This window comes from Ammodytes marinus, assembly GCF_949987685.1.
Source record: "Ammodytes marinus genome assembly, chromosome: 13".
In the NCBI taxonomy this organism is placed as follows: Eukaryota; Metazoa; Chordata; class Actinopteri; order Uranoscopiformes; family Ammodytidae; genus Ammodytes; species Ammodytes marinus.
This window is the reverse complement of record NC_137217.1, coordinates 1,122,942-1,145,705: the sequence shown is the minus strand read 5'-3', so window position 1 is coordinate 1,145,705 and position 22,764 is coordinate 1,122,942. Positions and strand designations below refer to the sequence as shown.

At 40.8% G+C, this 22,764-nt stretch overlaps 1 protein-coding gene across 2 annotated transcripts in view; it reads left to right on the top strand.

The window, feature by feature from the left end:
- The window catches only part of abhd5a (abhydrolase domain containing 5, lysophosphatidic acid acyltransferase a), a 64,252-nt gene extending 41,969 nt beyond the window's left edge, over positions 1 to 22,283 (top strand). For both annotated transcript variants that reach the window (XM_080039489.1, XM_080039490.1), the window contains 3 exons: positions 4,850 to 4,961; positions 5,145 to 5,331; positions 20,456 to 22,283. In XM_080039489.1, coding sequence (XP_079895615.1) covers positions 4,850 to 4,961; positions 5,145 to 5,331; positions 20,456 to 20,545 — 389 coding nt within the window. In that variant the 3' untranslated portion in view covers positions 20,546 to 22,283. The remainder of the gene's footprint in view (positions 1 to 4,849; positions 4,962 to 5,144; positions 5,332 to 20,455) is intronic.
- The last annotated feature ends 481 nt before the right edge of the window (positions 22,284 to 22,764 follow it).

Genomic DNA, 22,764 nt, shown 5'->3' with positions numbered 1-22,764 from the left:
TTTTCTCTGAAGCACTTTGAGATTCTTGAATATAAAGTGCATTATAAATAAAATGTATTATTATTATTATCTCTTCTCCTCTGCCTACCCCTAGATCACCCACCAACCCAAGCCCCATCAACTCTACATGTTCTTTTGTTTGTTTATTGTTGTGTTTTGTAAAGCGCTCTGAGTGAGAGAAAAGCGCTATATAAATATGTATTATTATTGGGTTGCTACTATGTGATTAGCTGATACATTATATGTGTTAACAAGAAAATAAACCGCTGTACCTAATAAAGTGGCCGGTGAGTATATACCGTATCTCATAAAAATGAGAACACCCCTCACATTTCTTCAAATATTTCATTATATCTTTTCACAGGACAACACTGAAGAAATGACACTTTGATACAATGTAAAGTTTACTGTTCCCTCAAAATAACTCAACACACAGCCATTAATGTCTAAAGTGCTGGCAACAAAAGTGAGTACACCCCTGATTGAAAATGTCCAAATTGGGCCCAAAGTGCCAATATTTTGTATGGCCACCATTATTTTCCAGCACTGCCTTCCACCCTCTTGGGCATGGAGTTCGCCAGAGCTTCACAGGTTGCCACTGGAATCCACTTCCACTCATTCATGACAACATCACGGAGCTGGTGAATATTAGAGACCTTACGCTCCTCCACCTTCCGTTTGAGGATGCCCCACAGATGCTCAATAGGGTTTAGGTCAGTGGTGTCAAACATACGGCCCGCGGGCCGGATTTAATCTGGCCCGAGACTTGTAGAGCACACATTTATGAGCATTTCAAAAAAAAAAGTAAGTCTCTAGCCCATTCCTGTGAGGAGATATGAATTTTTAAAGAAATAACCAAAATGCTCACTCCAGCCGCTAGGGGGCAGCCAAAATTTTAAAAAGCACATTTCAGCAACATGGGAAATGGTAAATGGCAATCTTGCTTCACCGCTATTAATGTTTCCTCCAGTGCTTTATGGCAAAGTAAAACCCAAAAAAATATATATATATATTTTTAGTGCTGAACAATTAATGTACTAGCAAGCGCGATGTGTCCGCGGCTCTGCACGCGCGAAACGAGCAGGAGCATGCTAGTGTAGGCCTACAAGATTTATTTCCTAATTTTCCATGCTGCTTTATTTTTATGTTTTAAATTGGGAAAAACGAATTCCAAAACAACCAATAACCTCTGTATTTAAAAATAATTGCACAAAATGTGTCCCTGTACATATAGTAAACAAAATTGGACAACTGTAAGGTCAGTGCCTGTTGTATTTGTGTATTCAAATAAACAGTTGTTTATTTCATTAGTGCATATTGGCATCTTTGAGCAAAATACCCCCAACATTTTTGCTGCGGCGCTTTGCGACGCACCTACTATTCTCATGGCCAGCAGCAACCTTTACTAAGAAATTTCCTGGGGGGTACAGAGATCCCTTGTGATCCGTGATAATATAGGTTACGAATGTAGGCTTAGTGATAAAGCATATTACTGAAAAACAAAGCTAAAGATTTGGAGTTGACATAGGCCTATGTACGTTATTTTGCCATTATTTTACTGGTCCGGCCCACTTGAGATCAGAGAGGCTGTATGTGGCCCTCGAACCAAAATGAGTTTGACACCCCTGGTTTAGGTCTAGAGACATGCTTGGCCAGTCCATCACCTTTACCCTCAGCTTCTTTAGCATGGCAGTGGTCTTGGAGGTGTGTTTGGGGTCGTTATCATGTTGGAACCCTGCCCTGCAGCCCAGTTTACGAAGGTTGATTGCCCGTGCTCAGCGTCATATCCAAAGGTTATGGACTGGCCAAGCATGTCTCCAGACCTTAACCCTTTTGAGCATCTGCGGGGCATCCTCAAATGGAAGGTGGAGTAGTGCAAGGTCTCTAATATCCACCAGCTCCGCGATGTCGTCATGAATGAGTGGAAGAGGATTCCAGTGGCAACCTGTGAATCTCTGGTGAACTCCATGCCCAAGAGGGTTAAGGCAGTGCTGGAAAATAATGGTGGCCACACAAAATATTGACACTTAGGGCCCAATTTGGACATTTTCACTTAGGGGTGTACTCACTTTTGTTGCCAGCACTTTAGACATTAATGGCTGTGTGTTGAGTTATTTTGAGGGGACAGTAAATCTACACTGTTATATAAGCTGTACACTGACTACTTTACATTGTATCAAAGTGTCATTTCTTCAGTGTTGTCCCATGAAAATATATAATGAAATATTTGAAGAAATGTGAGGGGTGTACTCACTTTTGTATTACTGTTTTTTTTTTTTTTACTTTTATTTTGGTGATTTTCTTGCATTTTTTTTTACATACAAACATAAAACAAACAAAAACAAAAGACAGACTAAATAAACACACACAGTTAGAGCTGCAACGATTAGTGTTTTGGTCCGTAAAGTGTCAGAAAATGTTGAAAAAATGTTGATCAATTTTTCAAAGCCCATGTTGACGTCCTCAAATGTATTGTAATGTCCAACACACATGGATATTTCAGTTTACTGTTCTAATAGGATTAAAGAAACCAGAAAATATTCACATTTGAGAAGTTGAAATCAGAGAATTTGGACATTTTCTACTAAAAACAAAAAGAAATCAAAACGAACAATCGATTATCAAAATGGTTGGCGACCATTTCAATGATCAACCAATAATCGATTAATCGAGAAAACAATCGACAAATCACTCGATTATCAAAATAATCGTTAGTTGCAGTCTTACATACAATACATACACACCCCCCACACCCCTCCCTCACATAAACAGAAGTGAAATAAATAAATAAGACAAAATTAGTAAGAAAATAAACTGTAAAAAAAAACAAAAAAAAACAAAAACAAAGCTAAAACAAAAACAAAACTGGGGCAAACCTCTCACAGTCTATTTTCCTAAGTGCAGGAGCACTGGGCCCCATACTGCGGAGAATCTGTACCTCAGTTTTTCAATCTGTAAAATGCCCACAAGTTCCCTCAGCCAATCCTCAAACCGAGGGGCCAGTTCAGATTTCCAAAGCTTTAATATACATTTTTTGGCTGTTACCATGCCGTAAATTATGATTACACGTGATTCATAGTCCAGTCTTTCCAGGGCTGTGGAATGGCAAAACAGGGCAGTTTCCGGGTCAGGGGTCAGGGGAACATCCAGAACATCAGAGTACCATTTAAATACCAGACACCAAAAGTTATGGAGGTTTGGACATTCCCAAAAATGGTGAGCAAGTGTACCCTCTGCAATCTTGCACCTATTGCATAAAGGTGAACGACTTGGGAAAAAGCCATGCAGTTTAACCTTAGAATAGTGCAATCTAAGTGTGACCTTGAATTGAATCAACTGAAGCCTCGAGTTTATAGAGCAGGATTTTATGCTTTTTAACGCTCCTTCCCAGACATCGTCAGTTATTCCAATGTTTAAGTCTTTTTCCCAGGCTTGCTTTATTTTTAAAGTGGATTTGTCCTGCTGGTCTAAAAATATTCCGACAAAGGATGAAATCAGGTTTTTAGCTTCTGGTGAGCCTAGCAAGGTTTTGGACAGTGGATCCGCTGCGGGCAGGGACTCAAAGGATGGTATATTCTGTCTGACATAGTTCCTCACCTGTAGATACCTAAAAAATTGAGCTTTCGACAGTGAGAACTTTGATACTAACTGATCAAATGAAGCAAAGTGGCCATTTATATAAAGATCCTCTACCGTTACTATTCCCTTTCGGCTCCAATCTCTGAATGTTAAATCTGTGAACGATGGGGGGAAGACATGGTTATGCCACTTTTGTATTACTGTTTAATAAATGATTGGTTCATCATTATCTAATGACTTATATATTACTTATGAATTACTTGCGAATCACTTATAAAAAAAACATTATTATAAAGTGTTACCCAGATAAGAAAAAAAGTAAAATTAGGAGATACTTTTAAAATGTAGATAAGGTGTCAGAATGCACTAAGAAAGCATCAAAATATAGTTTGTTTCTTGAAATATTCCCAGTGGGGAATCCCCCAGGATCTCTCTACAGGGGGCTGGGCTAAGCCTCCAATGTCTGATACAGAAGACTCGATTTACTAATAGGTTTCTTGTTTGGGGATATTTTGGGAGATTAGGTGGTACGTGAATTTTTTTCAACATGTGAAAACGTTGTCCACGGACAATCTAATGCTGTGTGCTGATAGTGTTTAGCCTACATTCTATCAATAGCTTTCTAAATCGTGTTTGACGAAAGTGAAACTAATATCTGCTTTGCTGCCGTGGCAGACCAGAGACGGGTTAGCCCTCCACCAATCAGATTGCTCAGGCTGAAAGACTGGCCGCCGACGTCACTGAACACACCAAACAGACTCATGTCCCCGCCCCCTCCAGACTCTCCCACCATATCCGACGCCCGATTTCCGGCCCGGTGTGTCTTCGCCTTAAGGCCCTGGCCACCCATCCTTCGGACACCTCTGGTAAAATGATTGGCAATCGTGCCATCTATAGCTGATGGACGATTCCATCGCACCATCGGCACAACCCTACGCAGGATGTGTGTCCCGGGCTTTAGCCTTAAGATGTTTTGTGAATATGACCCCTTACAAATGAACAGAAATTTAAATGGGAATTATGAACATAAAATGGGAGGAATATGAATGCAGGGTATGTAAAGTGTAGCTGAGCATTTAGAGCAAATGAAGAGAAAATGGAGGAGAAATATGTATGATAATGTTGACTATATGCAGCGGGGCTAGGATGCGCTAGGTTCTGGTTTTTGCTTCAAAATGAAAGTCAAAATTAACTTGACGTTTAGCCGTTTTGCCAGTTAAATGATTTGCTTGATATTGACACTTTGGCGTCTCCACTGTGGCCCTTGCAGGTCCAACGCTGCTCAAAACTCTGAGACCCGACTTCAAGAAGAAGTTCTCCTCAATGTTCAATGACAACACTGTGTCAGAGTACATCTACCACCTGAACGTGCAAACCCCAAGGTCTGTCTTTCTGTCTCCATTTACCTTTCAAGACTCATTATTGCTGCTTATCTTAAGAACTGCAAAGAAAGCCATTTATTTAGCTGTGTTGCATTCATTTGAGAGATTTACTAACTAACTGTTTGCTGTGTGATAAAAATGTACATCATGGGCTGAGGTAATTGTTCTTCTGTATTATCACAGTGGGGAAACAGCTTTTAAGAACATGACCATTCCTTACGGCTGGGCTAAGAGGCCCATGCTGCAGAGGGTGGCCCAGCTTCAGCCTGAGATCCCCATCACAATCATCTACGGATCCCGCTCCAGCATAGACTGCAACTCAGGCAGCACCATCAAGGAGATGAGACCACAGTCTCATGTGGAGATCATAGTAAGTGTGTGGTGTCCTGGATGAGCAAGAGGCACTACAGTTACGTTGCAGTTACAGCGCCACGACCAGTGTTGGGAACGTTACTTTAAAAAAGTAATTAGTTATAGTTACTCACTACTTGTTCCGAAAAGTAACTGAGTTACTAACTGAATTACTTTATAATAGAAGTAACTAGTTACCAGGGAAAGTAACTATTTGCGTTAGCCTACTGTAAAAAAAAAAGTTGCTATATGTCAAAATTTTGATTTTTCTGAGCAGTTTTCACAAGTCAGTTGAAATGAGTAGAACAGACAGGTAGGCCTACTTGTAAGCTACATCACCTTCAATATGTATTGCACATCAACAGACAGCAAGAGGTTTATCCTGCACCTGCAGTATTTTGTTCTCAACAAAAGTAGTAGAGGAAACTGCTGAATGTACCGTGCTGATCTGCTATATCACTGGATTCACTTCAGGGGTGTCAGCTAAAACACCACTTCAGGCCAAAAATGTCAGACTATGAAGCATGAGACGATGAGAGGAGGAGTAAGGATGTATCCGCTGTTTATTTCCTTCTTTAACAAGCACAGCAGCATACAGATCCCAGGAAAAGAACAATAGCAATATTCGGCTCGTGATGACACGCTAAACAGCTGTTGCAACCGGCGAATCACGTCCGTTTAATAGCGTGCATAAATTATAATTTATAGAGATCGGGAAACTCAATGCATTTACTCACAAGGGCGATGCAAACAAACTCAGGGAGAGCACGTTTCAATCGTGGATTGATAGGTGGTTACTGCGCCAACGTGCACGCTCGTAGCTCACACAACAGAGAGAGAAAGAAAAAGAAACTTCACTAAACAGGCGCTGACGTGACGGCGCTAACTGACAGTTCTAATGTCATCCACACACCGGTCTCCTCACTAGCAGTTTGTGTAGTATGGAGCCAGGGGTGCGTTCGGATTACACCGTTTATTCAATCAATTCAAAGTAACGCACCGCATTTAACGTTCAGTAACGATAACGGCGGTGTAACGGCGGAAAAAGTAATTAGTTAGATTACCCCGTTACTGAAAAAAGAATGGCGTTACGTAACGCCGTTCTTTTAAACGGCGTTATTCCCAACACTGGCCACGACACACGGAGCACTGCAGCAGAGTTCTTGTTTGCAAGACAGCTACACTCAATTCGGTAGAATAAGCCTTACCTGTTTAGCAGTAGCTGTTTGGCTCCTGTGCGCCATCACGTAACAGAAAACAAGACAACTCCGGCTCACGTGGCGGAGCAACTGCTTTAAACGGTCAAGGAAACTGGCTGCTGTATGCAGCGTGCTGTTGCTGTGACGCGAAGTTGGCTTGTTTAAAGCAGTTTAGCTAGCTGGCTAACACTAATGTTATATAAGCATCTATTCAGTGCTTCACCCCAAGCTGTTAATGGTAGAGACAGTCAGCAAAGCTGGCTTAATGCACCTGTTAGAAACATGTCAAACTTAAAAATATTATTTTTGTTGGGGAATTTTGGAGGGAAGAGGATATTCCAATTAAAACTTAGAAACAGAACTTCGGTAGATTCCCCCTAATTCAAGCGTTTTGTTAATTCAAATTGATACAGAAATAGACCAAAAATACAAGATAGGCCTACCGTGTGTAAGAGCCAATCTTAGCTTATAGGCTATTCAATTTGTTAAAAGTGTGTTATTTTTATGGCTAATGAAACATTTTGATTAATATTTTTTTTTAATAGTTTTGCATTTAGTCAGTCTATCAGGCTATCTATTCATGTCATTTTATGATGCATTTAATTAATGTTCAGTTTCAACAGTATCAGTGTATCTGATTGTTGGCCTATATCAGGGGTGTCAAACTCATTTTCACAAAGGGTTACTCTACGACATGATAATCGAGGGCCAGACATGTCGTTTACTGACATGCCTTCTTTTTAATCCAAAAAGAAAACAACATATCTAATGCCCCCTGTACTTACGCAGGTTATGTACAGGGGGCATTAGATATGTTGTTTGATTTTTGGATTAAAAAGAAGGCCTGTCAGTAAACGACATGTCTGGCCCTGAGTTTGACACCCCTGATATAGGCCAACAATCAGATACACTGATACTGTTGAAACTCAACATTAATTAAATGCATCATAAAATGACATGAATAGATAGCCTGATAGACTGACTAAATGTAAAACTATTAAAAAAAATTATATTAATCAAAATGGACTAGTTTTTGTTTAAAAAGTTTGGGGGACAAATTATAGGTGGGGGTAAGGGCGTAGGAACCGGGGGGGACGTGTCCCCTCCAAAATTGGAGACAGATGCATTTCCAAAAATCAGAGGTGGAAAGAGTACAAAAATATTCTACTCAAGTAAAAGTATGATTACGTGGATGAAATTTTACTTAAGTAAAAGTAAAAGTACTAGTCTAAAAATCTACTGAAGTAAAAGTGAAAAAGTAGCTGATTTAAAATGTACTTAAAGTACAAGTTACTAGTTACTTTTTAACAGCAGGGGTCTCTTCTGTGTAGGGCATTATATATATAGACAAGGGGATATAAATCTCAAACTAGTTTTGTTTAATTAATGCAACACTTTTACAAATTAAAGTGCACAAATTAAACAAATCATGTCACCACACATTTATGGATGTATACTGTGTCATTATACTTTAGATAAGCAAATATGAAGCAAATAGTCTGTTAATGGGGGAATGGGAATGTAACCGGTCAACAGACCTAAACAGACTGTAGCTGTAGTTCTAATAATGTAATTGTGTACAATTGATCTAAACCATGGAAATTGCAAGGTTAGGCTGCTCGATTTTGACAAAAATCTTAATCATGATGATTTTGATTGACATTGTGTAATCACAATTATTACACAATTATTCATTGATTTAAGAACTGCAACGTGCACTTATTTCACATTTGAAACCATGACTTTTGACTTTAAACATATCCTAATTGAACTGAAAACAAGGAAAATGCAAATAGCCAAAGTAAAACATATTTTTTCTAATTAAATTAAATAAGTGTCAAAATCAAAATAAACCGTTGCAAATTGATAGTGCACTTCTTTTGCTAGCAGGAATGTGAGGGCATATTTTATTGATATCTCATGGAGCTGGCTGGATAAGCAAGTTGCATTGTAGGCTACAGTGTTCTTAATTGATGACTGTTGTGGTGGCAAGAGTCAAGGAGCTTTAAACTTCCTGTGTTTTTTATTCCTTTATTGCTTGGTCATATACCACTTGTATTCGACTTAAAGTGAGTGAGTAAACTAATTGGTCATGATGTTTTGAGGTGCAGCTGGTTCGTCGCATTTGACTTTTTTTCTCTCTCTCTCACGGTCGCGCATGTCATCTGACTCGCGTGTAACATATCTTGCACATTGTTTTAGTCTATTACTTTTACCTTTCTTCTCGAGCAATGGTTGACTTTCTGCCGTCTTCTGGAAGTTTTTCAAAGCTCCCGGCAACACGCACCGTCTACATCCTACTCTGCACTGTTCAATTGAAAGCTAAACTATCAGGTGAGGGAGGGGCCGATCGCACGGCTGGATGAAAGGTTTGCTGCATTTAAAAGATCACGTCTTCACATGCGGTACAATGATAGTTTAACTAGGATTGATAGAGGGAAGCAATGTTTGTTGTTATCATTTAGTCGCAATGATCCTGTTGATCATTCTCTGTGTTAGTTTCCGGTATTGTGCCGTAAAAATAAAAGCCCCCCGCGATATTTCTTTTCTTTTCTCTCCTTTCCCTATCTATTTTTTTACTCAGTAACGCAGGTGATATAAAATGTAGCGAAGTACAATACTTCAAAATAAACATACTCAAAGTAAAAGTAAAAGTATAGGTTTTAAAAATCACTTAAAAAATTACAAGTACACGAAAAAACTACTCAATTACAGGAACGCGAGTAAATGTAATTCGCTACTTTACACCCCTGCCAAAAATGAAACCGTGAGGAGAAAAATATTTGATTTTGAAAATGCTTTTATTTTGAAAGCGCAACACACCTTCTTGTCACCAGCCCCCTGAATGTTTTTTTGTGTGCCCCGAACCGGCGCAGGGTTGGGGGTTAGGCATTCATTGCCCATTGAAGTGCCTTAACGCAGGGCTGACTAGAAGGCTGCGTTGGGGGCACAAAACACCATCGAGCAACCGGCTCAGACTGTTTGGGAAGTCTCTCCTTTGCAAAGGCAGTTAGAATGCTACTCGGTGACTTTTTTCACACGTATTTATGACACTTGGTAATTTAATGCCAAGCCAACTTTGGAAACGAAAAGGATGGGCTATCAGCAGCTAGCTAATGTTGGCTAGTGAGCTATATTGTAACCTAAGGCAAAAGTTAGAAACCAGATAATGTTAGCATTCATCCTTAGACACTTGACATAATCAATCATCAATATTAGCATGCTATTTAGCCACATAGATTGGCCTTTTTACAGCCCTCAGAAAACTGACATATTTTCTTAGATCAGATATTGATCTGTTCATCAATTTATGGCTTAAAATCCTGAGCTGTGGAACTTTCAGCAGACATTCCTAGCAATAAGCTACGCGACTGTCCCAACGGTTGGGAGCGTGTACGACGTGCGGATATGGCACAGGCTCCATGACGGAAAATATATATACAGGTCCTTCTCATATAATTAGCATATTGTGATAAAGTTCAATATTTTCTGTAATGTACTGATAAACATTAGACTTTCATATATTTTAGATTCATTACACACAACTGAAGTAGTTCAAGCCTTTTATTGTTTTAATATTGATGATTTTGGCAAAAAAGTAAAGAAAAACCAAAAATCCCTATCTCAAAAAATTAGCATATTTCATCCGACCAATAAAAGAAAAGTGTTTTTAATACAAAAAAGTCAACCTTCAAATAATTATGTTCAGTTATGCATTCAATACTTGGTCGGGAATCCTTTCGCAGAAATGACTGCTTCAATGCAGCGTGGCATGGAGGCAATCAGCCTGTGGCACTGCTGAGGTGTTATGGAGGCCCAGGATGCTTCGATAGCGGCCTTAAGCTCATCCACAGTGTTGGGTCTGGTGTCTCTCAACTTCCTCTTCACAATATCCCACAGATTCTCTATGGGGTTCAGGTCAGGAGAGTTGGCAGGCCAATTGAGCACAGTAATACCATGGTCAGTAAACCATTTACCAGTGGTTTTGGCACTGTGAGCAGGTGCCAGGTCTTGTTGAAAAATTAAATCTTCATCTCCATAAAGCTTTTCAGCAGATGGAAGCATGAAGTGCTCCAAAATCTCCTGATAGCTAGCTGCATTGACCCTGCCTTTGATAAAACACAGTGGACCAACACCAGCAGCTGACATGGCACCCCAGACCATCACTGACTGTGGGTACTTGACACTGGACTTCAGGCATTTTGGCATTTCCTTCTCCCCAGTCTTCCTCCAGACTCTGGCACCTTGATTTCCGAATGACATGCAAAATTTGCTTTCATCCGAAAAAAGTACTTTGGACCACTGAGCAACAGTCCAGTGCTGCTTCTCTGTAGCCCAGGTCAGGCGCTTCTGCCGCTGTTTCTGGTTCAAAAGTGGCTTGACCTGGGGAATGCGGCACCTGTAGCCCATTTCCTGCACACGCCTGTGCACGGTGGCTCTGGATGTTTCTACTCCAGACTCAGTCCACTGCTTCCGCAGGTCCCCCAAGGTCTGGAATCGGCCCTTCTCCACAATCCTCCTCAGGGTCCAGTCACCTCTTCTGGTTGTGCAGCGTTTTCTGCCACACTTTTTCCTTCCCACAGACTTCCCACTGAGGTGCCTTGATACAGCACTCTGGGAACAGCCTATTCGCTCAGAAATTTCTTTCTGTGTCTTACCCTCTTGCTTGAGGGTGTCAATGATGTGCCTTCTGGACAGCAGTCAGGTCGGCAGTCTTACCCATGATTGCGGTTTTGAGTAATGAACCAGGCTGGGAGTTTTTAAAAGCCTCAGGAATCTTTTACAGGTGTTTAGAGTTAATTAGTTGATTCAGATGATTAGGTTAAGAGCTCGTTTAGAGTACCTTTTCATGATATGCTAATTTTTTGAGATAGGAATTTGGGGTTTTGATGAGCTGTATGCCAAAATCATCAGTATTAAAACATCAAAAGACCTGAAATATTTCAGTTGGTGTGCAATGAATCTAAAATATATGAAAGTTCAATTATTATCATTACATTATGGAAAATAATCAACTTTATCACAATATGCTAATTATATGAGAAGGACCTATATATATATATATTATTTTCTGATTGGTGGGTCGAATTGAATGGAATTGCCTAATTGATTCGCAGAACGGATCAACAATTAACACAGGCAGGATTTGGCCCGCGGGCCTTGAGTTTGACACATGTGGCCTATATCATCAGGCACTGATTTTATTTGTGCATAAAGGCCTAAAAACTATAGCGAATGTAACCGTATGATGACAGTGGGCCTCATTTATCAACCGTGCATAGACCAGAAAAGTGGGTATACGCACATTTTCACGCAAACCTCTGCATTTATTAATTTGGACGTGAGTGTAGGGTACACTCAAATCCCTCGCCAGCTCTCACATCGTGTACGCAAGTTTGAAAACAGCACGGACTTGCAGTGCTGGCTGTGCCGGGTAGCCGGTGACTTTGTCGGACAATTGTTAGTTGATAATACTAATGCAGTGTTTGCTCAGACCGAGATAGCAGCATGGTGTGCAACTGAGTAGGAGCGCTGATTCAATAGTGCGCACACGGGTCACTCTGGAGCGCTGCATGGGACTGCGTAAGGGCAGTTGTCTCCGAGTTGGAGCAGCTGGGGGGACTCTGCAGCACGGGGGCTGCATTCATTCATCTCTGCTAAAATGTTAGCCACAGTATTAAATATGTAGGCTTTGCAAGTAGTACGCTGCTCTTTATGATAAAAATACACGGCACAACATTCAGTTTAACATTTTATTTATTTGACGCACTTTTGAGATTTTAGCGAGCGATTTATTTCCACCATTAACCGGCACGTTTTGGCTTGTTTTTCCAATCCCGGACCTCGGCAGTAATGGTCTAGTATCGGTGGTGGAGCAGGACGGTGGGCGCTCTCACAGCTGGTGGTTGCCTGGCTCTGTGGAGGTTAATATGGGCCGGTTTGTGCAGCTGACGGCTGACCACTCGTGCCAAGCGCATCTGTCATAGGCTACAGTAAGCCTTGAGGTCTTTGAGTGACCTCCAAAAAAGCGCTATATAAAACCTATCAATTATTATTATTAAATCGCGAAATGTGTTATTTTTAGTTTTTAAAACCCTTGAGTAGTGCTATCTGAAAGGGCAAAAACAATCTAATCATTCAAACCTCTGCATACGAGTATTTACTTCATGGGGGAAAAACAAGACAGGCGTTAAAGCTACCCTTACCTATGTTGCATTTTTACACTTTTTTTGGATTAGGTTAAAATGGTATTAATAAGGTAATGACACTCTAAGATGCATACACCAGGAGTAAAAACAAACAATGATTTCAATCTCATAATATTTTGTGAAGACTTCAACCAATGATATTATTCGGACCGAACGATTTGATTGGCCGACAGACCTGTCTGTTTGCCGTCTGCTTCTGTATTGCGCATTCTCAACTAGAGGGTTTGTTTTGATTCCACAGCAGACAGTAGCGAGTAGCGACCATTGTAGAAAAGGACCCAAAGTGCATAAGTTACAGTGTTGTTATTTCTTACAGTGTGTTAAGATGTGTTTTGTTCAGTGTGGATAGCAGTCAGTTAGGGCCGTGACGTCAGTCGGCTGGAGAGTCTGTTTAGTAAGTTTCCGTTCTCTTCTCCCTCGGTCAGATGTGTGAGCATGCAAGTTGCCGCAGAAAACGATCATTCCACATGGAAACGTGTTTATCTGAGTTTAAATGTGAATCACCCGTGTGTGAGCATGTACATGCAGTCCCGATCGCTGTTATAATATAGTTTGCATGTTATTAACGGCTGCGATTCGCAACAGCTGTTCTAATGATCTCCTCACGAGCTGAGTTTAAGCCTTTGTTCTTTTCCCGCGATCTATATGCGGCTGTGCCTGTGAAAGAAGGAAAATAAAGAGCGGATAAAACCCTACTCCTCCTCTCCTAGTCTCATGCTTATAATCTGACGCCTTTGGCCATAAGTGGTGTTCTGGCCGACACCTCTGAAGTGAAACCAGTGATACAAGCAGCTCAGCGCGGTACCGGTACAACCACCAGTTTCCTCCGCTACAATATAACTCACGTGCGTGCGAGGCAGTAGGTTGTAAGTCTGCTAGTGTAAATAAAGTTTCTTCAACAAAAAAAATAAAACACCGGGGATGGGAATGAGGGGGTGGGGCATTGGAGGGAGGCGGGATGGTAAAGATAGTGCTGTAATTCTCAATTGCAGGATCGGTAAGAGTCCCTTTAAAGGTTTAATATATAGCCAATAGGCTACATTATTGGACAGTTGGTGCGTCTGTTTCTCTTCTGGTGTACGCTGAGATTGGCGAGGTACGGCATTTTGATAAATCCCACGCGATACTTGGCGTAGAATGATATTTGCACCAGGATCTGCACCAGTTTCCACGTAAGTTTGATAAATGAGGCCCAATATGAGGGTCGACAGATCGCACAATGAAGGCTGCTGGACGGATCATCGTTGTCCTACTCCCCTCCCTCCTGGACATCTAAGGAACCTGCCTCATCCGTAAAGCAACCAGCATTGTGGGTGACCCTAGCCACCCCTCACACAGCCTCTTCAGCCTCCTGCCATATGGGAAAGGGAACTGGAGCCTGCGGGCCGGCTCCACCAGACTGTTAAGGAGCTTTTTCCTCCAGGCTATCAGAAGGCTCAACTCTCTCCCCTCTCTCCTTTCCCTCCCGTCTTCCCCCACAAACTCTGGACATTAAAACCCCTTCCCCCACACCCCCAAGAACTCTGGACTTTGTAACTATTAATACTGCACTGCACATTGAAATGCCCTTAGAATGTACACTTTCAATTTCTTCAGTTAACTTCATATTGCACATTGTAAATAATGTACCTCATATTGCACATTTCAATGTATTTACTTTTTTTATACTGTTCTGTTTTGCCTTACCTTTGCACTATTTAGAAGTTTGTTAGTGTATATATTACTTATTTCATCTTATCTAATTTTATCCTTTTTTACTTATTGGGTCGGAGAGAAACATCGGAGAGAAACATCATTTCAATTCCTCTCTATGTCTGGCACAAAGGCTATTGCAGAAATTGACAATAAAACTGACTTTGTCTTATTTCTCTATCGATTTTAGTGGAGAGACGTGCGCGCATGTGGTGGGAGAAAGAAAAAAAAACTCGTGAGCTGAATAGTAGCGAGTCATATATGCGTGTCGCTGCTCTGGGGCCGGTTTCCCAAAGCCTTCGTAGAGCCTTCTTAACGCTACGTCATTCGTAACCCCTACGTAGAGTTCCTACTTAACATTTCGCCTGTTTCCCGAAACGTTCTTTGCTACGAATCTCTTTCGTACGTCCTACGTTGGTAAGGTTGGTCTGGAACGCCCGCAGAGCCTTCTTAGCTCTACCGTAGGGATGTTTCAGCTCTCATTTGTGTCATTTAACTAATAAATCTGACTGTATTTCATATCAAACGGACACAGCGATGACTGTATTAAATAACAAACTGTTAAAAACGGTAACTGTATATAGCGTACATATCACATTTAAAGTAAGCTATATATGTTAGCAGAATACCATTCACTCTGATTCACAAAGTGTTCAAACTATAAGTAGTTAGTCATCTAACTGACTCGACAATCAGCATTAACTGATTGGATGCGATGTCCGTCAATATGAAAATAGGCTACTTTATACGTGATACACTACAGCCTACAGTCGGATAGTTTTTATCAGTTTGATATTTAATACAGTCATCGCTGTGTCCCTTTGATATGAAATACAGTCAGATTTATAAGTTTAATGACAAGTGAAGTCCCTGCGATCGCTGTGGCATCGCCAGAGATAGGCTTGGCTACTACAGACCCCCACATTTCCTTCCGTAAGCACCATGCGTAAAACGGACACGAGTGACATCCCTGTTGCGCATGGAACTGACACAAGTCATTCATGAAGAAAATAATTGCTGGAAACAATCTTAATCTCCTCCGCTGTTTCTATAGCCTAGGCTACCTTTTTTAAATCAGTAGGCCTATAGGCTATGGTAATACGTTCGACCAAGGTTAACACTAGAACCATCGCATTGTGTTCCACACACTGCGGAGCTGTCAGCTGAGCCGGCTCAGCTGACAGCTCCGCAGTGTGCGTCGGATTCTCCGCCTCAAAACATGTAAACGTGTGAAAAAATTAATGAATAATCAATTAAAGCTTACCTTAAAATAAGTGTGCCATGTTACTGTTTATTGTATTTTGGATTTTAGCTCATTTGGACGCTGTTTGGGCCGTCTGTTTTTATTGATATAGGCCATTGGCGATATTCTACTTTCAGTTTCCTTACTGACCCACCACGAAACGTGATTATTGTTCTTAAAGATACTTAGATTATAAAGCAAGAGGTGTTAAATAAATGTTTCGGCTTAGAAGGATTTCTAGTAATCTTTTATTCGCAAAGACTTGTCATGCAGCTTCGCATGAAATAAGCAGGAAATGGAAAATCGAACTCTGAGCCATCGATTTCAGCACTGGACAGCGCCCTGTACGAGCCACGTAGGGACTGTTTCTTAAGAAGACTCCTAAGAGACCGTTCGGGAACCACGACTACAGAGGTAAACAACTTTGGTAAGTCATAACGTAGGAGTCTTCGTAGCGCGCTAAGAGATGACGTTATCGGGAAACCGGCCCCTGGTCTGTTAACCGGGGCAACGGACAAATTACTTAGATGTATATTTAAGAAGCGGACTGCGGCCTGGCCAATATACTAAATAAATAAAAGGTAAGACTCCAGAGGCCTATTTCACTAAAGTGGAATTCAGATATCCCGGATGATTGATAAAGCCAGCCTTGACAAATTCTAGTCTGGGCACCTTGGATTAGTCAGTTGCACAAACACCAATCCAGGATGATAAGGGGCTGCTTTGTGAAGCCAGGTGTAAGTAATTCTGTTATGTGCCAGCCCACAGTTTTCAGAAGTAGGCTCAGAGATCGAACACAGATTTATTGATGCAGAAATGGAAAAGACGGCCCATTTTCCCACAATGCCTTGCTAGTTTAAACAATAAGGCTGTGTTTGGAAAGCCATACTAACGTCCTACTCATACTCATTTTGACTTCAATTTGAGTACGTGACGGTTTGGGTATGCGAGTTTGGGTATGCGAGAATTGCACGGAAGATTTTGGGTATGGATCGGCAGGTTACTTTTCCTACTCAACCGCCCCACAATGCACTGGGTCAATTCTACCCGCACAGGAAAATTAAATATTTGCGAACAAGTTGCTAGGCAATGGCATTGTTTGGGGTCCGCGATCTGACAACTGTACGTGCAGTCATTCATAAACTCTTACAGATACGAGATGAAGATAAATACCTAACAACATTAGAGTTACTAAGTGAAATGAGTTATGCCAGTCTGATAGTGGAGAGAGATTAGAACTGAATGCTGTGTTCCACACACCGCGGCTCGTCCAGCTCATCAGACAGCTGAGTGCTGTCTGATGAGCCGGACAGAGAGCGTCGGAGGGATCCTCCGCCTCAAAACATGTCAACATGTGAAAAAATTAATGAATAATCAATAAGAGCTTACCTAAAAATAAGTGTGCCATTTTACTGTTTATTGTATTTAGGATTTTAGCTCATTTGTACACTGTTTTGACCGTCTGTTTTCATTTATTGGTGATAGATATACTTTCATTTTCATTAGAGTCATCACGAAACATAATTAGTGTTCTTAAAGATACTTAGATTATAAAACAAGAGGTCTAAAACACAGATGATGATTAAACAAACTAATTTATTACTTTATATTACACTAGAAATGCACGGGTAGATTTGACCCGCGTGACGGTTAAAGGTATAGCCTATAGAGAGAACGCTGGCGTTTCTAGTGTTAAACTATTTATTTACAATTCTGCATATCCTGCACAAGACAGGACTGTATGTAAAAATCTAGTTCAATATCTAACCTGTGAAGGGCGGTAATACGCTAAACAGTGTCTAAACTGCCGGAATCTTATGAGAAGAAGAAATTCTTTATTGCTTGAGTATACTCCAGTGTTAACGTTTCGATTCACCTCGCATACACTTTGAGTAGTATGTAGTATATAGATTTTGAGTATGTAGGTGGGAGGACGTCCTACTCATACTCATTTGTGTACACGGTTGTGTATGCGAGTTTGGGTAGGCGAGAAACGCCCGGATGAGTACTAACTTCTGGGAAGATTTTGGGTATGGATCAATTGGATATTTTTCCTACTCAACCGCCCCACATGCTGCATTGCGTCTTTTCAAACGACAAGAAAGTTTTTAATTTATTCTTTATTTACAATTCTGCATTTCCTGCACAACACAGGACTGCATGTAAAAATCTAGTTTAATATCTAATCTGTCGCTAAACAGCGTCTAAAAGGCCGGAATCTTATAAGAAGAATAAGAAATTCTTTATCGCTTGAGTATACTTCAGTGTGAATGTTTCGACGCACCTCGCATACACAATAGATCTTTAAGTAGACAGTATGTAGTATATAGATGTTGAGTATGTAGGAGGGAGGACGTTAGTATGGCTTTCCGAACACAGCCTCTGTGTCATTCCCGCTAAGAGCTTTCTCTCCCTTCTCAACATGTACAGTGCTGCTTGAAAGTATGTGAACCCCTTGAGCATTTTGGAATTTTATTCAGTTTAACCATTATTAATACATTTTTATCAATATTAGTATTTTTTAAATGAAATAACAGATGTTTGTTTATCAATTCAACATATTTATTTTCCGGAAATCAACTGTTAAAACAGATAAAACAAATGATTTGCCAACTTTTGCATGCGCAAAAGTTTGTGAACCCTGAGCTGCATTGCTTAAATCGAGCAGGTAAACACAATCAGGGTGGCCAAATAATGAGAGATCTTTAGGGAAGAAATTGTGCAGCACTAGATAAAACATAGATCAAACCAGGTCGGTTTAGGCTCACCAAAGTTAACCTATACAGGTCAGATATGCCAAAAGGGAAAGAAAATATCAGAGGATCTCAGGAATAGAGTTGTGATGTTGCACATTTGTCTGGGGACAGCTATAAATTAATTTAAAAAAAGTTTGAGCTCCATCGGTCCACCGTGAGGCAAATCATCTACAAATGGAGAGCTTTAAGAGTGACTGAACATCTGCCTAGAAGTGGACCACGAGCGCCACAAGAAAAGTGATTTTTCTGGTAAAGGCCAACCCAAACATTACATCTTGTGATTTGAACCGGCTAAAAAAATTACACAGAAGATCATGGGATAACTGTTAAACAAAAAGATTCTCGATCAGAGTGACAGCTGACTGAGCCAATACGGCAACAGAATAAGTTTATCTCCATGGTAACTTATGTCCCTCCGCTTTTGTGCACCAGATCATGGCTAAAGCAAGCCATGATAACGGAAATATCCTAGGTTTATCCCTTATCTTGGTTTTGTGTAATAGGCCTCTGGGGCCTATTTCAGAAAGAGGGTTTAGAGCAGGGCTATTCAATAGGCGGCCCGCGGGCCAGATCCGGCCCGAGAAGGACTATGTACTGGCCCCCGCCTTGACTACCGACCGACCCAAAAAAAAATATATATATATTATTTTTTTTTTTTTTTAAGTGGTGCACAATTAATGTACTAGCACGGGATGTGTGCTTTTGCATGGTCATAACTGCGCGAAAGGCCGCGATCTGCAGTAAATAAATATGCACATGTGTCTCCAAGCGTTTCTCTATCAGCTGCTCTGTGTATGAGGCTTTGCGCGCGCGATTGTACAGCAGTGTAAGTGCATGGTCCATTATTTGTATTTAGTGTGTCTGCATAATATTGCACCAGTAGAACTTTGCATGGTATTGTCTGCATGTTTGCACAACATTTGTACCTTCACATAGCAAACAAAATTGCACAACTGTAAAGTCAGTGTCTATAGTTTTTTTGTATTCAAATAAGCAGTTGTTTATTTCTGTACTGTGCATTGGAAACTTTGAGCAAAATACAGCCCAAATATTCGCCGCGGCGCGCTGCGCCACGTCTCCCATGACCCTGGACAGTGACCCCTTGACAAACACATTGGGGGGGGGGGGGGGGCACTGTTGAAGAGTTAACCTATTGTGTTTTCCTGAACTGATAAGATTGTTAAACACTTAAACAACAGGCAGCCTATGTTAATCAAATAGGGATTTTTTTTGATAAGCTGGTGAACTCTATTTGATCAAATAAAGACAATATATGCACTCCTATGTCGTTGTAGTGTTTTACAGTATATGTAGCTATTGATGTGATGCTCATCAATTTTAGGCATTTTTTTCTGGCCCCTCATTTCGGATCATTTCCACCAACCGGCCCCCATTCAAAACTAATTGAATAGCCCTGGTTTAGAGCATAGATTGTATATAAGATGGATGTAGCTTTCGGGCTGACCTCAGTTATTCCAACTGCATTCAATCGTCCTGCTGCCATCCAGACAACGTCTATTTCAGGGATGTCCCTTCTTATTTATCAAGACAATACCGAGCCGCATTCTGCACAGCTCTGCAGGTACTAGACTGGCCTGTCTACAGTCCATACCTGTCTCCCATTGAAAATGTTTGGTGCATTATGAAGCAAAAATATCACAATGGAGACCCCGGAATGTTGAGCATCTGAAGTTGTATTTCAAGCAAGAATGGGAAATAATTTTGCTTTCAAAATGTCAACAGTCAAAGGGTGATGTAAAACAGTGGTAAACATGCCCCTGTCCCAACTTTTTTGGAACGTGTTGCAGGCAACAAATTTAAAATGTGTGTATGTTTACAAAAAAACAATAAAGATTATCAGTTTAAACAAATACGTATGATGTGTTTGTACTGTTTTATTTCGAATACATGTCGAAAAGTACTAGGAAATTATCACATTTTATTCACATTTTACATAATGTCCCAACTTTTTCAAAATAGTTGTATATTGCCCTCTCATTTAATCAGCCGCTTCCCTTCCTAATCTGGATTTTTTTTTCTGCAGACAATCCGTGGAGCTGGACACTATGTATACGCTGACCAGCCAGAGGACTTTAACCACAGAGTGCTGCAAGTGTGTGATGAAGTGGACTGAAGCAGAGACCAGACCTTGGAACTGAGAACTTGGGAACATCAATAACAGACATGACTCAAATCAACTGCTGTGGAAACCCAGGATCCCACTTCCTCTAAATTGGAAGGAGGATTGTTAGGACATAGAACATATTTCAACGGAGCAGTGATCTGACATTGACTTGTAAATCATGACATGCTGAAGTTCATATCTCATCTGACCTGATTCAGCGATATTCTTAGAGACTTAGTCAATACAGGCACTGAGGTGGCATCACTGATGTGTCCCCTGTTTAAATATACTTACCAGCAATAATACTGTTATCAAATTATGGCCATGGGACTGGATCACATGCTCTTTACATTACATTGTGCAGCACTCACAAATCATTAGTTATGCTACATTTCCTCAGAATTGCCTGAAATGAGTGAAGAAAGGTTGCGAAAGGATTCAGAAACACCCTGCTGAGAGAAATATAAAACGACTGTAATAAATGCACATTACAGTAGTGGATGAAGTGTAAGGATGAGACTCTTTTGGCCTAAAACCCTGGCCTGTGCTATGTCACACTGACAACACATGTGGAAGGTAAAATGGTAAAAAAATATCCAAATTTAAAAGCAGCATTCTAATTATTTAATCTCAGTCTATTATTTCTCATCATACATTATGTTGATCTTGCCAGCCAGCTTGGGTAAAATGCCGTTGTGTGCCTTATCCAACCCTGTATAGGCTCCACAGACACATTGCCACAGGTTTTGGTATATACTCTAGAGCACAATATTGAGAAACATTCCTGTAATGACTAGAGATTGAAGTTGTGCCGTGTGGTTAGGAACCCAAGGTTAGAGGGTGTTATGATTTCAATTAGCTGCAGATAGGGGGTGGTGGCCTTGCCTGTTGAAAACACTTGTTTGAGAGCACAGTGACCCATGATGTTCTTCTCTTTAAGGTTGAACCTTGCCCCGTCAGAGATGTACTAATGTGGTCAGCCATGGCATTCACCTCAAAGATTCTCTAAAAAAGTAAAAACTAAAAATATTTGATTAGAAATACAGTCAAGTAGTGTACTCCTGTACTGGAATAAAAGATTGTGTACTGCAGTTACTGTCTGTTTAAAGATGGTAATAAACAGTACTGTCTTTAAATGTTGGACAGATGGGCTACAGTATTTCATTTGTAACATTTCCGAACAGTATAGTAAGTAGCTGCACATATTGGAAGCCCTTAACTCTGTTTGAATTCCTTTCAAAAGGCACACAATACTTTGACCTTATGTGGTCCTCCTGAAGGATCTGTCGGATGCTATCACCAGAATCATATAGGAAAGTCTGCACTTACCTACAATAGATGGCAGATCTGCAAAAATAAAAAAAATTATGAATAACGACCTATAGTCATCCATTAAGGGGTGACCCTCGTTTAAAATATGATTACATGTCACATTGTGTATTTAGACACTTCTTAAAGTACAGACAATTGATTGATTTGTGCAATGGTTTAGGTGGGATGAACTAGCTATCCAACATATCTCCAGTGTGACATGCACATGCACATGAGGAACCAGGGTGGCACAGATTGGATCTGATATTACTCATACTGATTATTTTTGGTGTTTTAGAACTTTGAGTTTGTTAGGATTAATTGTTCCTAAGCACATGCCTTTTGGTCATTTTTATTGAGCCTGCAATTGTGATTGGTTTGTTAACCATTAGAGGCTCAAGTATTTTCATATTGACTTGTGTCTATTTTAATTATTTCTTTGTGTGTGTGTGTGTGGGGGGGGGGGGGGGGGGTTACTCTGTCACTGTTTTAAAAAGTGCTATACAAATAAAGATTTGTTCAAACCTGCTTCACTTCGCTATCGTTGCCTTGCTGTATGGATTAATTTTTGGAAATCTGCGTGGATTATTGCTCTGCTTTGCCTCGCTGGCGTTCTCCACCTGCAGCCAGCGCTCACCTGCTGCTCCTCCTCCCTCCCTGCCTGCCTGCCTGTCTACCTGCTATCTCTCCTAGCCTGGGTCAGCCAGTTTGAGAAATTCCTCAGCAAGGAACTCCGGAGTGTCCTGCCATCACAAACGGAGACTGAGTTCATCACCAATCACCGGCCCAGTCTCTGGGCCGTGGCGGTAAGTCTCCCTCTGCCTTCGGTTGCTGTTTTGCTACTCTGCTGCTGTTTTACTGTTTCGCCTTTACACCGCTGTGGGCTTCTGGATGAAGCCTTGGCGAGTAAGTGTCTA